This window comes from Apium graveolens, chromosome 5 (genome assembly GCF_009905375.1).
Source record: "Apium graveolens cultivar Ventura chromosome 5, ASM990537v1, whole genome shotgun sequence".
Taxonomy (NCBI): Eukaryota; Viridiplantae; Streptophyta; class Magnoliopsida; order Apiales; family Apiaceae; genus Apium; species Apium graveolens.
The window spans coordinates 218350639-218374454 of NC_133651.1; the positions used below are offsets into that span (position 1 = coordinate 218350639).

Here is a 23816-nt window from a genome sequence, read left to right on the forward strand (position 1 = left end):
AAAGTTGTAAACGTAGATCTATTGTAACCTTTTCATAATTATTCATATTAAACAAATAATTTAATTCTAGAAAATTATCAAATACAAAAAATCAAAATTCTCTCGTAACATATTTTTTTCGTTACCAAAAATATTTGTACATATGATGAAGGTTATCCTTATATATTAATATATAATTTTATATAATATACAATACCATTTGAATATATAAAGATTGACTTTTACAAGTTGTCATGTGACTGGCCGACTTGCTAGCTTATACCTAGATAACTTGTCAACTTTGTTGAAAAGCCCGACTAGGTTGGCGCTTATTACACTCAGTTATAATTATAGAAATACATTTTCAAATGATATATTGAAGATGTGTCTCGTATCTAAAGTTCATTGGGTAATTACTCTATGAAGAGCTACACACTACAAGGAATTAATCTATTTATCAAAAAGAATGAAAATTTATTGAATACTTGGTGAAAAACTAATTTAGGCGCATCAACTATTATTAAAAAAGGTTAAAAACCTCCGGTCCAAAATCGGTTGTTTTTAGCTATAAATGACCGAAGTCGGTGGATTTTACTATAAAATTCACCGTCCCCTGTCGGTGGCTTTTAACCTGGTCAAAATTGTTTTCAGCGGTGGAATTTATATAAAACCGACCGCTTTGTCGGTTGCTTTTATTCCAGGTCAACTTTTCAGCTTTCCCTTCAATATTTTGGTGAAAATTTGAACCTCCCGCTCTTGATTTTCGTTAAAATTTAAACTTCCCGCTTTTAGATTAAAGACACCAAAGTCGGTGGTTTTTATATGGTCAAAAAATCAAGAAAACAAAATCAACACAAACACTAACACATAAAAAAAATCACACCATCAATTCAGAAAAAAAAACAAACAAAAAAGCAATCTTAGCAATGAGAACATACCCTTTTAAATGCAAAGCTGATCCAAACAAGAATCCAGCAATTAAAATTTAAAAATGTCAACTATTAAAAATGTGAACAAGAACCCTATATATACTACTATGGTATATGGCGCCTCTCAACAGGACTCAAATTAAAATTAATCCCATATTTCCCTCGCTCCTCTTCTAATCCCAACAATTGAAATACCATACTTACAAACCAAAATATAATGGAAATAACATTCTGCCTCCGAAAAGAAAAGCCTACAAATGATGCAAATTAACCCCTAAGCACAAACAGTTAAAAAATGTATCCATAATACATAACATCTTTCAGGTGAAGCTAATATAAATACCAAATTCAGCCGCAAAGAAATAAACATAGTTGTATATTTTTTTAATTACGAAAAACATAGCTGTGAGTTTGGAAAGAATTAAATTATATATATATTTATATTACCTTCACGATAACTTTCTCAAAATTCTGCATCACTTGATCAATAATCTCAGTCCCAATCCGCACATATTGTTCCCATGATGCTTGTTGTACCGGATCAGTTTTGTCTGGAAAGGCTACAGTGGCTAATTTCTCTATCATTTCATTAACTTCTGCACGCGCCACTCGCTCGATGCCCTCCAAAGACTTGACTGTAGTGGACACCTCAGATAAAACCCTTCGAATAAGGGAGTATGCATCATCCGGAATGCTTGTTTGAGAGGCTTCCTGAGACATGTTTAATTTAGCTGCCTCGTCCGCTCCTACTAACTCCGATATTGAATTTCGAGGATACAACACGAGCCGATTTTTCTTTGGCATTCTGGCTTTTATAAGGAGAGCCAAGTCTCGCTTCCTTTGGCTAGCCGGAGAGAAAGGTACCTCGGGGGCTGGTTGAGTGCTCATCATGGCCTCTAAAGATTCCTATCATACATTTTGTAACAAATAGACCAAACAATGAATAAAATATACAAAGATATTATTGGTTCAATTCAATGAACTTGGATAAAGTTTGCCACATACCATTATCTTTTTAATTGTTGGCTCGTCAATGTTATAGACATACTTAAAAAATTCCAGATCAGTCATAGGTGTCTCCAAGTTAGCATCCAACGCCTGTAGACACGTAGACATTATAAAAGGAGTAATAAAAATTATTAAATGCCACTTTATGTTCAAGTAATGGTTGCAATGGAATAACTTATATGCCTATTATATAAACTATGCATTTTAAAGAATTAAAGTAAAATGTATTGGAATTTAGCATAGCTGCATAGGCTGTTTGTTTCTGCGCCTCCCAACAAGGTACAATTTGAGTGTTTGTCTATTACGAAATGGAAGACTAGAACTCTCCTAAGATTCTGATTTCATAGGTGATGAATACATAGTTGGCTGGTCTATAACAATACCAGTTGCAATTTAATAAAAAACACTATTTTCAATATCAAAATTTAGTTTAATTATTGATCTAAACTATAAATCTCTGTAAACTATGCAAAATTCATGCAGTACCTGACAGAGAAACCTAGGTTTTAAATTCTAACTAGTTGAGAGTTCTTTTCACAGTATCAATTATCTGAACATCAACTTTAGCATAGTAAACATCTGTGTATGTAACTAACTAACAGTTCCTTTTTTACCCTGATTATCAAGATGTTTTAATAACTTGTGTTTTGTAAATTAAGGATGTAGGTAACAAATATCGTAATGCTTACAAAAAAAACAAATATCTTAAAAATTGTCTCACCTAGTCCTAGATAAGAATATACCTAATAATATATTCATCCAACAAAATTGAATTTTATAATAAATAAAAGTTGGCTTTAATTTAGCCAAAAAATAGTTAGCTTTAATCTTAAATTATCGACATAATATTAATACGAAAAAAATATATTATCAATTCCTTGCTATACTAGTAATTACAGATCAATGAGAGCATCAATTAGATATCATCTCAAATCTACACAAGCAAACGACAACTATACATATACAAAAAACAACAATCTAGACAAGTAGGTTATGGATATAAAAATCAAACTAATATACTATACCAAGTCCAATGATATTAAACACATACAGTTCTTCAATTGCCACCGGAAAGTTCTCATAGTTTCTCTATAAAGATTAAAATGAGGAATTTTTTAGTTGAAAGCACATAATCTATTTTGAATTTTGAAAGTACTAGTTCTCTTAGTTGGAAAAAAGAATTTAAAAGAAGGTACTTGGAATTTATCATATAACATGAGACTGCAAATGTGCCCGAAAAAAATTACAGTTACTGATTCTGTATCCAGAATGTACGAGATGATACAAAAGATGTTATTTTTTATGGGGGTATGAATTATTCATGGACAGTGTATCAGGTAAGCTAAAGCATCCCTTCATAACTATAAGTATAATGACACTCAATCCAACACTGGCACGAGTTAGTCAACTATATAGTTTTCCTTTAAATTGTCTACAAATGCTAGAACTGACAGAAAAGTATTAGTTCAGTACAATAAGTGTTTCTTATGTCGGTCAAGTCATTGCTAACTTTATCAACTAAGAGTTGGTGACTATTATAGTAAGCTTATTAAGTACTATAAATACCAACCCTTCCGTTCTGGTCCTTACAAAGTATACATGTTTATTTAAAACTGAATTCTAGAAGAAGTGCTATCAGATGAGAACTCTTAGGCCTGATCCTTGTTATTCCTAGAGTCCTATATACGATAAGTTTTGACTTCTCTAAACCTAGTTCCTGAAACAAAGGAAATATTTCACAGAATATCATCTCAAATCTACACAAGCAAGCTATAACCGATACATATACAAAACAACAACAATCTAGACAAGTAGGTTATGGATATAAAAATCAAACTAATCTACTATACCAAGTCGAATGATATTACACACATACAGTTCTTCTATTGCCACCGGAAAGTTCTCATAATTTCTGTATAAAGATTAAAATGAGGAATTTTTAAGTTGAAAGCACATAATCTATTTTGAATTTTGAAAGTATTAGTTATCTTAGCTGGAAAAAAAAATTAAAAGAGGGTACTCAGAATTTATCATATAACAGGAGACTGCAAATGTGCCAGAAAAAAGAAATTTGCAGTTACTGATTCTCTATCCAGAATGTACGAGATGGTATAAAAGATGTTATTTTTTATGGGGGTATGAATTATTCATGGACAATGTATCAGGTAAGCTGAAGCATCCATCCATAACTATAAGTATAATGACACTCAATCGAACACTGACACGAGTTGGTCAACTATGTAGTTTTCCTTTGAATTGCTTACAAATGCTAGAACTGACAGAAAAGTATTAGTTCAGTTCAATAACTGTTTGTTATGTCGGTCAAGTCATTGTTAACTTTAACTCAGAGTTGGTGACTATTATAGTAAGTTTATAAAGTATTTTATAAATACCAACACTTCTGTTCCGGTCCTTACAAAATATACATGTTTATTTAAAAATGAATCCTAACAGAGGTGCTATCAGATGAGAACTCCTAGGCCTGATCCATGTTATTCCAAGAGTCCTATATACGATAAGTTTTGACTTCTCTAAACCTAGTTCCTACAACAAAGGCAACATTTCACAGAATATGCTCATATTACTGATACGCCTAATGTAAAGCTCAAAGATAATATATGGTAATAAATGCACTTGTAATGTTCTTTTTCATTCAGTTAAATCCAGACTCCAGAGTACAGACCTAATGCAACAATAATGTTTCAACAATATCTCCAAATCACCTCTGAACAGAACATATCAGAACACATGTACGTATAAATTGCACAACTATAAATTCATAACAGAAGGGATAAGAATGTACCCATCTTCTCACAGAAAAAGGAACAGCCCCACTTTTGTGATTGAAGTCCAGCTTGGCCCAATTTTGTCTTTCTATATCTAAAGCCTTCTTAAATCTTTCCGTCTCCCAATGATTAGTGATGCTTTCCCATGCACTCTCGTTAAAATAATGCGGCTTTACCATAAGTCTGGTTGCATGAGTGTAGCCTAGACTAATGGCTAGTTTCACTCTCTCATCCGCTCGACTATTCTCCTTGCTAAGAAGTTGCTTCCACTTATTTTGAATATGAGCTTTAACATATCTGTCTCCTTCTTCATCTATACATTCATAGTTGTAATAAACCTGCCAAAAAAATACATACAATTCTTAGCATAAATTCCAGTGGTAAATGTACCAACTCATAAGTACTTCAATACCCTGTAATCAATTGCACAACTGTCCAGAAAAGCTTCTCTCGTTTTTCCACTTGTATTTATGGTATCTTTGTCCAAAAGACTTCGAACTATAGCCAATAGAGTCTTTTTATAATGAGCCTCTTTGATACTGTAATAGTTTATATACACAAACGTTCAAGGTTTGGCAAAGAAAAGGATTAAAAAAATAAGACTATAACAATTCTAACAAGATATATATATCAAGTTATATTACCATTCGTCGACAAAGTGAACAACCCCAAGTTTAACCCCGTTTATCGGTCTCCTATGAAAATCGCCTTGTGAAGCTCTCCACTGAAGATGTTCAACAATAATTGCTATATCTTCCTCCTCATCGTCAACTCTGCCACCATTTTCAATATCCATGACATCATCTCCATCACCTCTTCCCATAGCTCCTCCCCTTCCCCTGTCTCTTCCATCACTTCTACCCCTGTCCCCTCCCCTTCCTCTTCCTCTTCCCCTTCCCCTTCCTCTTCCCCCACTGCTAGTACTCCTTCCCCCACTGCTAGTACTTGCGCCACCCAATGCCATGAGAACCAAAAATTCAATCAACAACCAAATATGACTTCCAATCTGTTACAAAAATAAACCAAATTTACAAAAATAAACCAAATTTTCTGTCAAATTGGTATAAAACAAGTTTTAGGTCAAACAAAATATGTAAATATTTCTCAAGATACTGTTATGGATTAAAAACTAATATATATAATTGATGTATTTAGTACTAAGGAACGTGAGCTTTAAGGCTCGATTTGACTACTCTTGTGTTTCGTTACTCAATCTGCCTTAACAAGATGCCTACGTACCTTGCTGATTGCCAAGTATCAAGTCAAAAAACGTAGTTCTGATTTGTGGGGTGAGGCCCCTTATATAGATGTGGGGGTCCTTGAATTGGACTTGGTGTAGGAGACTTGGTGGTCAAGCCTCTGAATTAGGATAGACTTAGGAGTCCTAGGAAGTAGGAAGCTGATTCCTTATCCCATGAGGTTCCTTGGAGGCCAATCTACAAGGATTTATATCCCCATTAGGACTTATCTTGATAGCTATTTTTCTCCCTTATTTATTAATTACAAAATTAATAAATAATCAGGGCTTTGGGCCTTCTTTGTTCCATCAGGCCTGATCTGGTCCATCAGGCCTGATCAACGTGTTAACCTTTATGGTATGAATATCATACATCTTCCTAATAAGAAGTTAAGTCTATTCATTCCCTTACATGGTTTCGTTTTTGCGTAAAATGTGGAGCGACCTACACGTTTACAACGATTGTTCCTTTTATTCAGGAATTATCTTAATTTCCAGGAATTTTTCCCTTAATTTCGGGATTTTTCCCTAATTTTCTGGATTTTTTCCTTAATTTCTAGGATTTATCCTTAATTTCTGGCATTTATCCTTATTTTTCTGGATTTTTCCCTTAATTTCTGGGATTTATCCTTATTTTTCTGGATTTTTCCCTTAATTTCCGGGATTTATCCTTCTTTTTCTTCCCCCTTTTTCCCTTTTTCCCTTTTTCCCTTTTTCTTTTTCTCTCTTTTTTATACAGATTTCGACCAAGAATCCTGTTCGACCAGGATCCTGGTCGAATTAGCCTCTGTTGGGCCTTGGTCGAAGGCTTTTCGAGGAGGATGCATTCGATTAGGAATCCTGGTCGAATTTCGGCCAGGATTTCCCCCTCTCTTTTTTTGTCGACTAGGAATTTTTCGACTAGGATTTTCGTCCCTTTCGGTTAGGATTCTTGTGTTTCTGACCGAATTAACCATCTTTCTTGCCTTGGTCGAAGCTATTTCGAGCAAGATTGGTTCGACCAGGATTTTCTCTTAATTTCTAGTCGAATGAGTCTAAATTCTGGTCGAATTAAGCTTATTTTTCAGCCTTGATCGACAAAACTTTGACCTCGGGAGCTTCGATCAGGATTCCTTCATGTTTCTTTGGTCGAATGGATCTTCTTTCTGGTCGAATTAAGGCCGTTTTTTAGCCTTGATCGACAGGGTTTCGACCTCAAGCCATTCGACCAGGATTTCTTTATGTTTTCTGGTCGAATGGGTCAGGAATATTTACATAATGATTTTTTGCATATACTTTAGATTTGGGCCCTTAAATCTGGGCTAAATTTAGATTTGGGCCCTTAAATCTGGGCTAAATTTTCTTGGGCCAACCCTTTTAATGGGTTTTTCTTTTTCACCCCTAAAATGACTTGGGCCTAATACAGAGGCCTTTTTACCTGGGCTTTTTAAATACTTGGGCCCTTAACTGGGCTTGACTTTTCCAAGGTTTTTCTAGAATTGGGCCTCATTTCTTAGCCCAAATTCCAAACTCTTCTAGGATTCTTTCAGATTCTTCCAGAATCTCCTAAAAACTTAAGTTTTTCTTTTGTTTTTTACTGGAATTCTCTTAGGATATGGGCTTTTTAAGGCCCATTATCCCCCTTCCTTGGCTATATAAAGGTGGGGTGAGAGTTTGATTTCTCCACACCTCTCATTTCAGCTCTCTACTCATTTCATAACTTCTCCTCATCCTTCCCCCAGCTTTCTAACCTTTCCTCTCTCAAATCCCCTCCCTTAGTTTTCCAACTTCAGGCCTTTTCCAGCTTACTAATGGCTGACAAGAGTTCCGAGAGGGCGGCAAAGATAGCCTCGGCTTCAAAACGAGGTAAGGATATCGAGATCCGTTCTTCGTTTATGTCTTTAATCGATATGATTAATACTAGGGGGGATGACTATCCCTCTACTGCACATATCGATTCTTTTAATCATTGTAATACTTGGCACAACATAGATTTCGATAAACTGAATGCACGTTATAACGTCCTTCCTCCTCTTAGATTAGTTCCAGTCTCTGGTGGTGACCGTACTTGCCACTGGAGACCTGACACTCTCTTTATTTACACTGATGCCCTTAATGATGGGCTTAGGTTTCCTTTCCACCCTTTTATTCCTCATCTTTTAGCTGATTTACAAATCAACCCGTGTCAGCTTCCTCCAAACGCTTGGAGGAACATTTTATGTTTTATGATCTGCTGCCTTAGGGAGGGCTTTCCCATTTCTGTAGCTGTTTTTAGGAAGGTATTTCAGTGCTATAATAGCTCTTCTAGTATTTGTGGTTGGGTCTATGTCAAGCAAAGGCCCAAAAGTAAACATATCTTTAACAGCACCTCCATTCCTGATAACAACCAAAATTGGAGGAATAGTTTCATTGGGTTACGTTGGGAGAATGGTGACTGGGGCACACTCTTCCGATCTTCCTTCGGGAAGGTCAGTGATGGTAGCCTCAAATCCATTCACTTAACTCCTGAGGAAACTATTATTTATAATGGGCTTACTCAAGACGACGACACTACTACTAGTTGGACTCTCTTAGACGAGTTCTCCCTCATTCACGTGGGACTATCCTCTGTTTCTCAACATGGTATTTTTCTTCCCTTCTCAACTTTATTTCATTTCATGCATTATTAACATCACTTATTTTGTTTTTTGCCTTGTTTTGCAGCTGCTAAGGAGATTAATGAGGACAACGTTCCTCCTGTTGAAGAGACTGCTAGAATGAAGAAAGCTTGGCTCGCAGGCCTAGACACCCGAGGAAAGGCGACAGAGCCTATCTTCTTAAGAAAGCACAATGAGCCTATGGGGGAGGCTTCGACTGGAGGAGCTGAGGGCCATAGTGCTCCTATCACTGTTGCTGCCCCTGCTGCTACTGCTACAGGCGCCTTCAAACCTCTCTGGGGATTCCGCCGAAGGGATACCGTGGTTGGTTCCACGAAGTATGCTTGGGATTGGTCCTACCATAGCGTGACTCCCATGGATTTTACTGACGTGGTGGCCACCCCTGACCTTGATAGGATTAAGCTCATGGGAGCTCAGTCTCTGGCTTCGGTATGCCTCTTCTTTTTTGAACTTATCTTTCTTTCTTGTAGCATTCTCTTGCCTTATACTTTGTTTATTGCTTTGTTTCAGTCTAACGCCTATTTTCAAGGCACTGTGAGGCAAGCCAAGTCCTGGAAGCGGGCTTCCGATAAGGCCGATAATGCCCTCAGGAGGCAACAGAAGAAGTATGTTACTCTGGAGAAGAAGTTCAAACGCAAGGAGGAGGAACTCGGGGAGTCTAACGCCGAGCTGGTGGTACTTCGGGCGGAGAAGGATAAAGCTATAGATAAATACCTGGACTCGGAGGAGTTTGCCCAGTCCATGAGGATTAGGGATGACTCAGTCTTTCCCGGGTTTTTTAGGACTGGTTGGGACACGGCCCTTGGGACCGTGAATGAGGCTTGTCCTGATATTAACCCGGCGGATTATGTCTGCCCTGATGATGAGGCTTTGCTACAGAGGTTTCATACCCGAGTAATTGTCTCGGATCATGTTCCTCAGGATCCGCTCCTTCCTCCTCCCAAGTCTTCTTCCAGGCCTACTGAGGACGATAGCTCTTCCACCTCCTCCGAGACGACAGAGACATCTAGCGAGAGCGAGGGGGATGATGATATGGATGCCGAGGTCACCTCAGCTCCTTAGAGCTTCTTTCAGCCCTGCGTGGCTTGTTTTCTTTATCTTATTTTCAAGACTTTATTTATCGAACTCTTGTAATATTTATCCGATCTATCACATTTTATGCTTGCATTCCATGCATTTGGTTTTACTTGTCAGGGCATAGACATTTAAACTTATTTCGAAAACCTCATGAATTTCCATAAATTGTCTGGGATTCGTCCCTTACACAAGTCTTAATAAAATTCAAAATAAAACTAGAACAAATAGATCCTAAGCAAGCAAAGCTTCAAGGTGCTTTTCAACCTACTCGTCATCTTGACAAGTGAGAATCATATTCAGTTTCCCTACACATAGTAAACCGTCAGGTTTTGTGCATGCAAAGTTCTCGGGACTTCAAAACCATCCATCGTTTCCAGCTTGTAAGTTCCTCTACCTTGAACACTCTTGACTTTGTACGACCCTCCTAATTCGGGGCAAGCTTCCCTTTCTGTCCTACACCAGAAGCTTCTATCTTCCTCAAGACCAGGTCACCTTGTTTGAAAAATCTTTCTTTAACCCTTAGGTTGTAGTAGAATGAAGCCTTCTTCTGATACTCTACTATCTTTGCATGTGCCCCATATCTTACTTCGTCGATTAAGTCCAGAGCTAACCTTTGTCCTTCCTCATTTTCCTCAGCATTAAAAGCCTGAATCCTTGGACAGGAATGTGATATCTCCACGGGAACTACTGCCTCTGCCCCATATGCCAACATGAAGGGAGTTGCTCCGGTCGTGACTCTACAGGTAGTCCTATAGGCCCATAATATTGGAAGTATCTCATCCATCCAATTATTTCTTGACTTCTCGATCCTCTTTTTTAGTCCATCCAGGATTATTCGATTTGCTACCTCAGCTTGCCCATTGGCTTATGGGTGAGCCACAGAGGTGAACCGTAACTCAATCTCATTTTCTTCACAGTACTTCTTGAATTCCTCGTTGTTGAATTGTGTTCCATTGTCGGTGACTAGGATACGGGGAATTCCATATCGGCACATAATATTTTCCCACGGGATTGTGCAACCTGCTTAGTTGTGATCTTGGCCAAGGGTTTGGCTTCAATCCACTTGGTGAAATAATCAATGGCTACAATCAGAAACTTTCTTTGTGCCGTAGCCATGGGGAAAGGCCCCAAAATATCCATTCCCCACATAGCAAAGGGAATGGACGAGTTGATAAAGGTCAGCATCTCGGGAGGTTGTCTAACAACAGGTGCATGCTTCTGACAGAGGTCACACTTCTTCACATATTCTTTGGCATCAGCCATCATTTCTTACCAATAAAAGCCTAGACGAGTTATCTTATGAGCCAAGGCCCTACCCCCCAAGTGTTGTCCACAAATACCTTCATGCACTTCTTTAAGAGCCAAGCGTGCCTCATCGGTCCTGAGACACCTTAAGTAAGGAACCACGAAAGATCTTTTGTACAGAATCCCATCTATCAAAGAGTACCTTAATGCCCGGACAGTTAACTTCCGTGCTTCAGTTGCATCGCTTGGCAACCATCCGGTTTGAATGTGAGCCTTAATGGGATCAATCCATGACGTCCCCAGGCCTACAGAAGCTACAAGCTTAACATCTATGCTTTGTGTCTTCAAAACACAGAAGTACACACTTCCCGAACTTTCTTCTATCTCGGATGAAGCAAACTTTGATAATGCGTCTGCCTTAGCATTTTCCTCCTTTGGAATGTGCTCAACATGGCATTCATTGAATTGAGTCATCAAACCCTTACTAGGCGAACATACTTGGCCATCGTTTCATCTCTTGCCTCAAATTCTCCCTTTACCTGGGATACGATCAGCTTCGAGTCTCCGCGGACCTTTAAGTTTTTGACTCTAAGTGTCCCTGCTAGGCCAAGGCCAGCTATCAGGGCTTCATATTCTGCCTCATTGTTTGTAGTTGGGAAGTCTAATTTCATGGCATACTCAATCAAGAACCCGTTAGGGCTTTGTAAAACCAATCCTGCTCCACTGGAGTTTGTTTTTGATGCTCCATCAAAATAGAGAACCCAATATTCTTTGTCCCCATTATCGACTCCCTTGTCTCGAGGTATGGTATCTTCCTGCCCCCTGACTTCTTGGTTGGGTATGGTACATTCCACCACGAAGTCAGCTAGTGCCTGGGCTTTTATTGCCGTACGTGGCTTATACTTGAGATCGAACTCTCCCAGCTCTATTGGCCACTTAATCAATCTCCCACTTGCCTTGGGACTGTGAATGATATTTCTCAGGGGCTGATTTGTTAGCACCTCAATATGATGAGCCTGAAAGTAAGGACACAGCTTTCTCGAAACCATTACCAAGGCTAGAGCAAATTTCTCAATAGTTGAATAATTCAACTCAGCACCATGCAGAATTTTGCTGACATAGTATATGGGTTTCTAGACTTTCAGTTCCTCCTTAACCAACACCGCGCTCAAGGCACTTTCTGAAACAGCTAAGTACAAAAATAAAACTTCATTCAAAGCTGGCTTGGCCAGCAACGGGGCCTGGGCCATATACTTCTTTAACTCTTCGAATGCCTTCTGGTTTTCCTCATTCCATATAAAGTCCTTGATGTTCTTTAGTGACTTGAAGAATGACAGGCACTTGTCTCCTGACTTGGAGATGAATCGTCCTAGCGCAGCAACCCTTCCTGTGAGCTTCTGAACATCCTTGACGGTTTTTGGTGGTTCCATGTCTAGGATTGCCTTTATTTTGTCGGGGTTAGCCTCTATCCCCCTCTTGGAGACCATCAATCCCAAAAATTTTCCAGATCCTACTCCGAAAGCACATTTTGTAGGATTTAACATCATCTTGTGGTACCTCAGGACCTCAAAAGCTTCCCTTAAATGGGTTATATGATCAGTCCTTGCTAGACTCTTGACTAACATGTCATCAACATAGACTTCCATAGTCTTACCAATAAGGTCCTTAAAAATTTTATTTACTAACCTTTGATAGCTGGCTCCTGGATTCTTAAGACCAAATGCCATAACAAGATAACAATAAACACCAAAGTCAGTGATGAATGATACCTTTGGAATGTCATCCTTGTGCATCTTAATCTGATTGTATCCGCTAAATCCATCCATGAAACTCAGCATCTCATGCCCAGCAGTGGCATCAATCAAAGTATCAATCCTTGGCAACGGAAAACAGTCTTTAGGGCATGCATCATTCAGATCAGTGAAGTCTATACACATCCTCCACTTTCCATTAGCCTTCTTCACCATTACCGGGTTTGTTAACCATTCCGGAAATTGAATCTCCTCAATGAAACCAGCCTCTAAGAGATTTTCTACTTCCTGTTTTATAGCTTCTTGTCTTTCCGATACAAAATTTCTTTTCTTTTGTTTCACTGTCTTCCGGCTTGGATCCACATTTAACTTGTGAGTAATCAGCTTCGGGTCTATGCCTGGCATATCAGCTGCTGACCATGCAAACACATCACTATTTTCTTGCAAAAATTTCACCAACTTCCCTCTAAGGGGATCCTCTAATGTGGCTTCAATGAAAGTCATCCTCTCAGAATTCTCGGGATCTAAAGAAATTGAAACCAAGTCTTCTGCTGGCTTTCCTCTCTTCTCATCATTTTCTCGGACATCCATATCTTCAATAGGAAGAACCTGCCCCCCGACTCCATCTGCCCTCAAAGAGGCCACATAACAGCTTCTAGCCAATTTTTGATCTCCTCTCTCTTCTCCAATCCCGTTCCGGGTGGGAAACTTTATGACTGAATGGTAGGAAGAAGGGACTGCCTTGAAGGCATGTATCCCTGTTCTTCCCATGATAGCATTATAGATTAAACTAGCTTTTACCACCACAGAATTCAACATCTGCATTGCTTTCCTTGGTTCCGTACCTATGGTGGTTGGCAACGTGATTATCCCTTCTACAGGACATTCTACTCCAGCAAATCCATATATCGGCATGTCGGTTGGTGTTAACTGGGAGTCGTTATACCCCATCCTTAGAAAGGCGTCGTGGAGCAAGATATCCATAAAAGCACCATTATCCACAAGGACCCTCTTGACCGGGCTATTTCCTATTACCGGTGTTATGACCAGCGGGTCGTCATGAGGAAACTTCACACCCTCTAGGTCAGAATCATCAAAAGCCAATGTTACTTCTGTCCTGGCCCTCTTCAGGGCTTCTCCAACAATATGCATAACCTCTCTAGTATATGCCTTTCTGGAATTTTTGGACAATCCAACAGCAGTTGGACCTTCAAAGGTCGTGTTTATCACAGGCCCTCGAGGTCTCGGCCCTCCATAAATGGTGTTTATAACTGGTCCTCTAGGCTGGGGGTTTCGCCCCTAATCGTCTTGGTCCCTCCTACGATCCTCAAAGTTCTTCCTTCCATTATTATTCCTGTCCCCTCCTTCTCCAGTGTATTTGTTCAATCTTCCTTTTCGAATGAGGAACTCAATTTCATCTTTCAACTGCCTACACTCATCGGTGTCGTGACCAACATCTTTGTGAAATCTGCAATATTTACTTTTGTCTAGCTTGGTAGGATCAGCCTTCAGGGGCTTACGCCAACGAATATCTCAATCTTTCTCGATTTCCATCAAGATCTGGCTTCTAGGAGCATTCAGCTCAGCGTATTCGGTGAACTTTTGCCCAGGTCCTCCCTTCTTGGGGGTTGAATCAGGGTTTTGTTCGGTTCTAGGATACTTGTCCTTAGCGATATACTCCAGATCAGTTTTTCGCTTCTTGCCTCCAGTGGGCTCATTACTTACTATGGTCTTCCTCATGCTTTCTTCAACTTTGATATACTTCCCTGCCCTCTCCTGGAGCTGCAACATGCTTTCAGGGGGCGTTTGGCCAAGGACATCTTAAAAAACTCATCCTAGTTCCTTGTTGCAGCACTATCATGGCTACCTTATCATCAAGGTCTGGAACTTTTAAAGCCTCCTTTGTGAAACGATTCAGGTAATCTCTCAAGGATTCCTTTGCCCCCTGCACAATGCTCATAAGAGATGCAGAACTTTTCTCATGAACTCTTCCACTGATGAATTGCTTAATAAAAGCCTGGCTTAATTCTCTGAACGACCCAATAGAGTTTGGGGGCAAGCGACTATACCATCTTTGAGCCATACCTGACAGGGTTTGAGGGAAGGCCCGCCACTTTATAGCATCATTCACGGGTTGCAACAGCAGTGCATTAGAGAATGTCCTAACATGATTAGCGGGATCTCCCGTGCCATCATAGGCTTTGATGATTGGCATCTTAAACTTCCTTGAGATATGGGCATTCATTATCTCTTCAGTGAAGGGCGGAGTAGGATCATCAGGATCTCCAAGGGGAAGAAGATTGCTTGGATCAGTTCTAGGGACAACAGCCCTTCTCCGTATCGAACCATCCAGGTCTATGACAGGAGGAGGATTTCTCCCCCTGGGAGGTATCTGGGGTCTGGTGGCCTGGTGCGCCTCCAAATTGCGCCTTAGCCTTTGGATCTCAACCTCATGAGCCCTGATCCTTTCCTGCACTTCCTGGGGATTCGCCCCTTGGGTGCTTTGAGGGAGTTGTCTTCCATCGGCCATCGGCTCTTTGCCAGGACGCCTCCTTCTTGGGGCCACTTCATCATCCGAAGATTCGGAGTCTCTCTCAGTATAAGGACCAGAAAATTCCCGATCCTCGGGGATAAGAGCCAAACCTCGTATATAGGGGGGTGATTGCCCTCGTGCTTCACTTCGCCCAGCATGTCCACTTCCTCTAACCTCGGGGTAAAGGGGCATCCCATAAGGGGGGTTAGTAGTAACAACAGTTGAATATTCATACCCGACGGGTCGAGGAGTCACAGGTACATGTACTTGTTGAACTTGAGGATTCGTACCTTGAATAGTCGGGGGAGTCGTCCCTTGTGGCTGAGGTTGAGTTGCCCCTATCTGGGCTTCCCCTTGAGTAAATGCATAAGTTAAGTGGGGAGGAATCTCTACGGTTGACGAAAGCACCTGGGTTGTCCCTGATGGTGTTCCTTCCTCCAGAGCTCTAATTGTTCTCCGTGTTCTCGCCATGGTTATTGTTGTGCGTCCCACAGACGGCGCCAAATGTTATGGATTAAAAAATAATATATATAATTGCTGTATTTAGTACTAAGGAACGTGAGCTTCAAGGCTCGATTTGACTGCTCTTGTATTTCGTGACTCAATCTGCCTTAACAAGATGCCTACGTACCTTGCTGATTGCCAATGATCAAGTCAAAAAACATAGTTCTGAGTTGTGTGGTGAGGCCCCTTATATAGATGTGGGGTCCTTGAATTGGACTTGGTGTAGGAGACTTGGTGGTCAAGCCTCTGAATTAGGATAGACTTAGGAGTCCTAGGAAGTAGGAAGCTGATTCCTTATCCCATGAGGTTCCTTGGAGGCCAATCTACAAGGATTTATATCCCCATTAGGACTTTTTATGATAGCTTTTTTCTCCCTTATTTATTAATTATGAAATTAATAAATAATCAGGGCTTTGGGCCTTCTTTGTTCCATCAGGCCTGATCTGGTCCACCAAGCCTGATCAACGTGTTAACCTTTCTGGTCTGAATATCATACATCTTCTTATTGGGCCTAGCAGCCTACACTTTGTACAATTAATGCAATATTTAATTATGCAATCAGGATTTATTTATCCCTATCAGATACTTACTCTTATTTCAGTATTTTCTCGCGCTTGAGCGTGGTTGAACAAGTAACAGAATGAAAGTGTGCGTACCATAAACTGAATCTTGTGGACAAAATGGAATATGGATATAAAAAATTAGAACAAATAAAACTAAAACAAAGGATTTCAATCAAAAAACTCAGGAATGGTAGTCAAAAGATAAGCAGCATTAATCACTTAATCAAAACTAAAGCTCCTTGAGTAGATTTTTCCTTCTGTCAGTAGATATCAAAACTATATCATAGTAAATCACAAAACAAATAACGGAGAAAATAACTAAAATATAACAAAAAGAAAAAACACAATCAAAAAACTCAGGAATGGCAGTCAAAAAATAAGAAGCATTCTACAGAAATATAGTTGCCAACCCATTATGCTACAAACCAGAGAATTATATAAAGAAAATATTTGGACAGTCGGATTACAACTTAAAACACAAGCAAGGTTGGAGTTTTGTCTTTACGCCTTTTACAAGGGGGTGTTAAAGTGGTGAATGCAGCTACCCATCTCGAGCAGCATCTTATAGAAGATCCACAAATTAAGTGACAACATAATTGGACTTTTAGATCATTTCATTTGTCTTGATTTTTGCTAAATACATGCAGCTCTTTTACCCTAAGAAAAAATAAACTTCATTCATCTAGACTTTTAAATCATTAGAACAGGGAAAACTCTTACTTTAAGTGGGTTTATATCCTATATTGAAAGAAAGGAGACAAGCCTGGTCAAATCCAACTACAGAAAAACTAACAATACATATGGAAAGCAGAGATCTGGGTTGTTTTAAAGACCACTACAAAATGAAATTATAATATTATATACTAAAATTGTACTCATAAACTTCACAAGCGAATAAGATGAAATTACAATATCATATATATAAATTGTACTCCCAAACTTCACGAGCGAACAAGAAAAATATTCTTGTGAGTTGTGACCACCTAGATGCAGACAATATTGATTACAAAATTTAAAAAACTTAAACACAATGTGTTACCCAACTCCTAAAGAGGTAGAAAATTTGGCTTAGTATTTAACAATATTTAACAAAAAAATGTACAAGAACGTGAATATATTATAAAATAATATTATAAAACCCTAATCCCCAAATCTCAATCCTAATCTCAAAACCCTTATCCCCAAATCTCAAAACCCTAATCTCAAAAACTCAAACCCTTAATCTATAAATCTCAAAAACCCTAATCCCCAAATCTTAAATACTAACTGAGATTTCAAGAGAGAGAAGAAAGATTTTAATCAAAATCTTTTAAGAGAGAAGAACTCGATATTAAAATCAGTTAGTCATACAAGATGAAGCAAAAATCGATACAAGAAGAAGAAGAGGCTAACCTGTTTATTTCTAACCCGAGAGTACAGAGAGGTGGGAGCATCAATTTTCGTCGGATACAGTTGACCCGCCATTGCTTAGCCGAGAGAAAGATGAGATATTGGTGGAGAGAGATAACAGTAAAAAGAAAGAAAAATAAATGTGAGTCGGTGTATACATGTACCTAGTAATTTTAAAATCGACCGATTGTAGTCGTTTTTATTAATATAATTTTGACCCATACCGGTCGTTTTTAGTTTACTGTATTTGTCCAGTTCCAGTAGCTTCTGCCTCTTTTTTACCCCTCAAACTTGAACTCCCAAACATATTATATAAATTGCATAAAAAATAGATAAAAAAAGATCAAATTGAATATTACATTAACATGACTCAAATAAATGTGATACATAAATTCGACAATTTCAAATTTAATACAATAAAAATATTAATCATCATCATCATCGTCGTTATCGCCATCACTTTTATTTTGTTCATCATCACTCATGTCTTGGTCATTTTGTTGTTCAATACCTTCATGTATAGAGTAGTCATCTTCAAAACTTCTCAAATCAATAAAAAAATTTGAAGGATCACGAATAACCACTCTTTTAACTTATGATGATGAAGCATTTGACACGTCATTTTGAAAAACATCATCATCAAATGTATCCTCTTCGGTTGATGAATAAATTTCATTAACTTGTCGACTCTTTGTGGTGAGAATTATGTACCATGACAACTTTGCATTTGTAGTACTTGATGCATAATACACTTGATGAGCTTGACTAGCTAACACGAACACATCTTCGGCATTCAACTTTGATTTGATATCAACTGTTGTAATTCAGTTTCTATCCACTTTGACGTGTGTTGTGTGATCAAACCAATGACATTTGAATAAGATAACATGATGACCATTATAGTAGTAGAGGTCAAGTACTTCTTGGAGTCGCCCGTAATAATTTCCAAAACTTTCTTTGTAAGAACTTCCTATAAATCAAACATAGGAAAATTAAATACAAATGATACAAAATCGGTATAATTTCTCTTTTAGTAGCTTCTTTAATCTCTTACCAATGACAAGTACACCGGAATTGGGAGAAGTACGTTCACTAGGATTTCCGCAATCAAATTTATAACCATTACACTTACAACCTTTGTAAGATTCCACTTCATGTGATGGCCCTCTTATTAGGTCCTTGAATTTGTTTTTAAGTTCAGTGTCATGTTTTACCTAAATTATTTTATAAATGAAGCATATGGATAAGTATAAGAGTACTAAGATAATGTCACAAAAATACACACTTACACATTTATATATTTATAAACGTACCCTTCTTTCAAACCAACCCGCGAATAGTTCTTTTTGCTTCCCTTCCTTTTGTGCATCATTAAAATCCGGGTGATGCCGACGTACCAGGCTTTGAAACTCCCTATAATTTAAGAATTTATTAAATTACAATTTACTAAATTTAAATTTGTTAAATCTAAATAAATAAAAGTAAGGAATAATATAATACCGTAAGTACTGTGCAACCTCCGGTGAATTGATAAGGACATAGTATTTCACTAGTCTATGTTCAGCACTACTCAAAAGTCTACGCCCATTACGTAGTATAGGTTGTGTAGGATACCTATAAACCTCCAACAAACTCGGATCAAGAAACCTTCTAGGAACCTCATTTCGACGAAGTCGATTATGCGCTGTTTCAGCTTTGGATTCAAAATACAACTCACAAAAGTGTACAGCTTCCTCCTCAATATAGCGCTCTTCCATTGAACCTTCTGCTCGTGATTTATTTTTAACTTTCAATTTCAAGCCGTGCAAGTATCTTTCAATAAAATACATCCATCAATGATTAGATGGGCCTCCCAGCTTACACTCAGTAGCCAAATGTAGAGGCAAATGCTCCATGGGATTAAAAAAAACCTGGAATATAGATGGTTTCGAGTTTAGACATTATCTTCACTATATCTTTTTCCATCTTCTCCAAATCTGTGTATTTCAAATTTGCTGAGCATAAATCTTGAAAGAAGTTAGACAACTCAATAAGAACATCAGCTATATTCTTTGGTAGCAAGTCACGACAAACAATGGGCAATAGCGTTTGCATGAAAATATGGAAATCATGTGATTTCATCCCGCGAATACATCTTTTTTCCATATTTACACACCTAGATATATTTGAGACATACCCATCTGGAAGATTCAAACTTTTAATCCAATTGAAAAGCTTATTAATTTGTCTCTCCCAAGCACAAATGGCGCAGTTGGCATTGTGCCATCATCTCGAATCCACAACTCACGGTGTACACCTAACTCCTTACAATCATTTCTTGCATTTGAGTTTTCTTTGGTTTTTTTCTTATCACCAAGCATTGTGTAGAATATGTTATCAAAGACATTTTTCTCCGTATGCATAATATCAATATTGTGACGAAGATTCAGTGTCTCCCAATATGGTAGCTCAAAAAATGGAGAACATTGTGTCCAATTATGTGTCACACCATAATCACTCGGCTTTTGCCTAATAGTTTTTCCTGGAGGAGGAAATTGTATCTGCTCATAAAGTATCTTTGCCCGTGATCCTGAATAGCGAGTTGTGAACGAATGTCTCTCACATCATCCAAACTTTGTGCTTCTCCTTAGTGGATCATCTTCTTCCAAAAAATAACGTGATGTACCATAGAAAGTCGATTTACCACCATGCTTGAGTTGCTTTGCCTTTACCAATCCCATACATACTGGACATGCCAATTTTCCCTTATTCGACCATCCACTAAGCATACCAAGTGCTGGAAAGTCATTTATTGTCCACATCAATGCTACTTTCATAGTGAAATTTGAGCGTGATACTCTATCATATGTTTCCACCCCGGTACACCATAACATCTTCAATTCATCAATTAGTAGTCGAAGATAAACATGAAAGTCTTTTGTCGGATCATTTGGCCCGGGAATGAGAAGAGGCATAAACATATATGGAGCTTTTGTGCACATCGATGGTGGAAGATTGTAAACAACAACAATCACAGGCCACACTGTATATTCCCTTGCATGTGCATCTCGAAAGGGATCAAATCCATCACTAGAAAGACCTATTCAGACATTCCGTGTTTTTTTTGCAAATCGAGGAAATCTATGATTGAATTGTTTCCATTCATCTCCATCAGCTGGATGACATAATTGACCCTCAACTGTAGCTCTATCATGATGCCATATCATACATTTAGCAGTCTTTTCGGACATGAATAATCTTTGTAGTCTCAATGTAAGAGGAAAGTATCTCAAAATCTTCTTCGGAATCAACTTTTTCATGTAATCCTTTTGCATCTTGTATCGATCTTCATCACATATGTCACAATGTATTTTCTCACTATTTTCATTGTAAAATAACATGCAATCATTCACACAAGTATCAAATTTTTCGTATCCCATGCTCAACCCACTTACTAACTTTTTCACATCATAATATCTCAGGGGCAACTTGTGATCTTCAGGCAACACCGATCCAATGAGTTCAAGTAGCTCATCAAATCCCTTATTACTACAACCGTGTCTGTGTTTGAACTTATGTAGCTTACTCACGAATGATAATGTTGTGAAACTTGTACAATTAGGATAAAGTGGTTCAGAAGCACTATCAAGCATCATATAAAAACTTTTTGTTGTTGCATTCGGCTCTTTATCCATATTTTCAAAATTATTATTTGCCTCGGAAAAATCTCCAAGCATTTCACGTGCATCATAAAAATCATCATGCGTGTTATCAATATTCATAGAACTCGTCCCAGTGTCAACCCGCGATCTAACACTCTTCTCATGAAAATTCCATGTTGTATATGCGGGCATGATGCCATGTCGATATAAATGTAATATCACATCATGGGGATTTTTTATATAAAAATTTCCACATTTATTACATGGACATCTTATTCTCCCCTTTGAATCATCCGTATTTGCAACGGCAAACTTAATGAAACCATCAACACCAATTTTATACTCTTCCGTTATATTTTTCCTTGCATCAAATCGACGATTCATCCAACTACGAATAATGCTGCAAACTTGATTATGTATTACAATATATTGTCCTTATCAAGGAATCAACTTCATGCTGAAGGCCCGATCATGTATTTCAATAAGTTTTCCCTGTTGGGGGATATAGAGTCAACTTAGTTTTTCTTGGCATGCCAACATTAACGCTAAGGGACTACTTAAATGCTGAAGCCCTAATATTGTACTCCGATGATTTACCCTCATTAGAGGACCATTAACTTATATCTTAGAGACTCAATTCTTTCTTGTAGTGAGTTACCCTTATCGAGGAATTGTTAACTTTTATATTGAGGGCCCGACTCTATATGCTAATGGGTTGATGTCTTCAAAGAGTCTTGAGTTATTATCTACTTATGCTGAAGGTCATTCAGAGGTTATCCGGCAGTGATATACAAACATTGATCACGTAATAGTCATCATGTAACAGACTTTTAGATTAATAAGTTAGAATTGTATTTAGAATTTATAGTTACGGTGATGATTATTATAAAAGTGCCGCTAATCGTGATCCAAAAGTCAATCTACTCCAAATCTAAGGTCCAAAAAACTCAAATACTATCCAACTTAAATTTTAACAAAGCTTAAAATTGTAAGTCATGGGCTATATATAGCCCATCAAGTAGCCAATCGATCCAACTAGTAGGGCCAAACAACATATACACGTATTACAAAATACGATACTCTATATGATATAATATACGAAACAAATGCTTTTGATAAACTTTCATATTCTTATTCAATGCAGATGATATAGATAATCATATAACAATAATAATTCAAAACTCATGATTCATACTGTTGTGAAATAAAAACTAGAGTGCGTTAGTAATTAATGCTAGGGTTTGTGAGGTTCGAGCTTTAATGGTTGCTCCCCCGTTCAAGACTCTCAGTCCTTGTAAGATGCCTACGTATCTCTGCGTGGTAGAGAATCAAGCCAAAAATGTAATTCTAGGTTGAGGTGTAGAGCCCTTTATATAGATGTGAATCTAGGATTAGACTTATATTGGGAGACTTGGTGGACAAGTCTCCAACTTAGAAGGCGATTAGGATTCCTTTAAGGGAAGGAACTCCAGAACATTTTGTGTAGGACTTTGAGTCTATTTAGGACACATGTCTCTGCTCTTCTGGCCATATTGGGCCTAGTCCATGAAGAACTTGTGTTCGTGGACCTTGACGACCTCTGCTGGTGGGCCTTGTCTACATGGGCCATCTTGAGTCTGTTACGAGCTTGGACCAGACAGATCTGTATTGGACTTCAGACAAGAAACCCAAGTGTAATTAATATGATATTTGATGTGCCTTTAGCATGTATTTTCTATCCATATCATTTATCCCCTAACTTCCGGAAATACTGCTCGAGTTTTCGTGGAAGTTATAATGGTCTTTTCACGACTCGTGGTACTTTTGGCCCTTCTCGGGTATCGGCCCTTCATGGGTGTCGCCAGTTTATCATAAAATGTGGAGTGACCTACACGTTTACAATGACTTATTAGTGTGAGCATCCACATTTAAGGCCTTTTCACAGACTATTTGGATAGTGTTCAACACTAAACGGTCCTAATCGGGACTAAAAAGCGAGCATTTATCACCCTTTAACCTTCGTCAAGGCTAATTATAGGGCGAAAGCTGCTAACTAGCCCTAATAGGGGCTAATTAGCCCTAATCGAGGCTAATTACCATGTACAAACTGCTAACTAGACTTGAAAGAGCTAATTTTAAGCTAGAATGCACTAATTGGCCTTAATCGGGGCTAATCTGCCCTAAACGGGGCTAACCAAGACTAATCAGCATGCATAAGACACTAATTATCCCTAATTCACACTAATCACGTGAGTGAATAGGTTAAACGGCCTTAATCGAGGCTAATTCTATCACACGGGTCATTAATTCCCTCTGATTCAGGTTAATTTAGTGTAATATACACTAATTGGCCCTTACCGGGCTTAATCCCAAAATCCTGAAAATAAAAAAAAAACAAATTATTTTATTTATTTTTTACAGAAATTTTCGTAGGGGGTCGCGGGGGCTTTACAGGACCTCCTTCTTGTCCACATGCCCCTTATTGTAGCTTGGTCAGCCTCATGTGGTTAGCCACCTCCTGGTCGGCCAGGGAAGGTCCTCCTCTTCCCTGCTGACCAT

General features: G+C 38.4%; 2 protein-coding genes across 2 annotated transcripts; both read right to left on the reverse strand.

The window, feature by feature from the left end:
* Nucleotides 1-1053: 1053 nt before the first annotated feature.
* Nucleotides 1054-17712, reverse strand: LOC141660713 (uncharacterized). The gene is made up of 7 exons (XM_074467703.1): nucleotides 17641-17712; nucleotides 5347-5708; nucleotides 5115-5241; nucleotides 4720-5040; nucleotides 1914-2006; nucleotides 1356-1814; nucleotides 1054-1182 (listed from the first exon to the last, which is right to left on the reverse strand). Exons 1-7 carry the CDS (start codon nucleotides 17710-17712, stop codon nucleotides 1054-1056), a joined length of 1563 nt encoding a protein of 520 aa, XP_074323804.1.
* Nucleotides 17713-19826: 2114 nt separating this feature from the next.
* LOC141660714 (uncharacterized) lies at nucleotides 19827-21662 on the reverse strand. The gene is made up of 3 exons (XM_074467704.1): nucleotides 20810-21662; nucleotides 20303-20716; nucleotides 19827-20206 (listed from the first exon to the last, which is right to left on the reverse strand). Exons 1-3 carry the CDS (start codon nucleotides 21660-21662, stop codon nucleotides 19827-19829), a joined length of 1647 nt encoding a protein of 548 aa, XP_074323805.1.
* Nucleotides 21663-23816: the final 2154 nt, after the last annotated feature.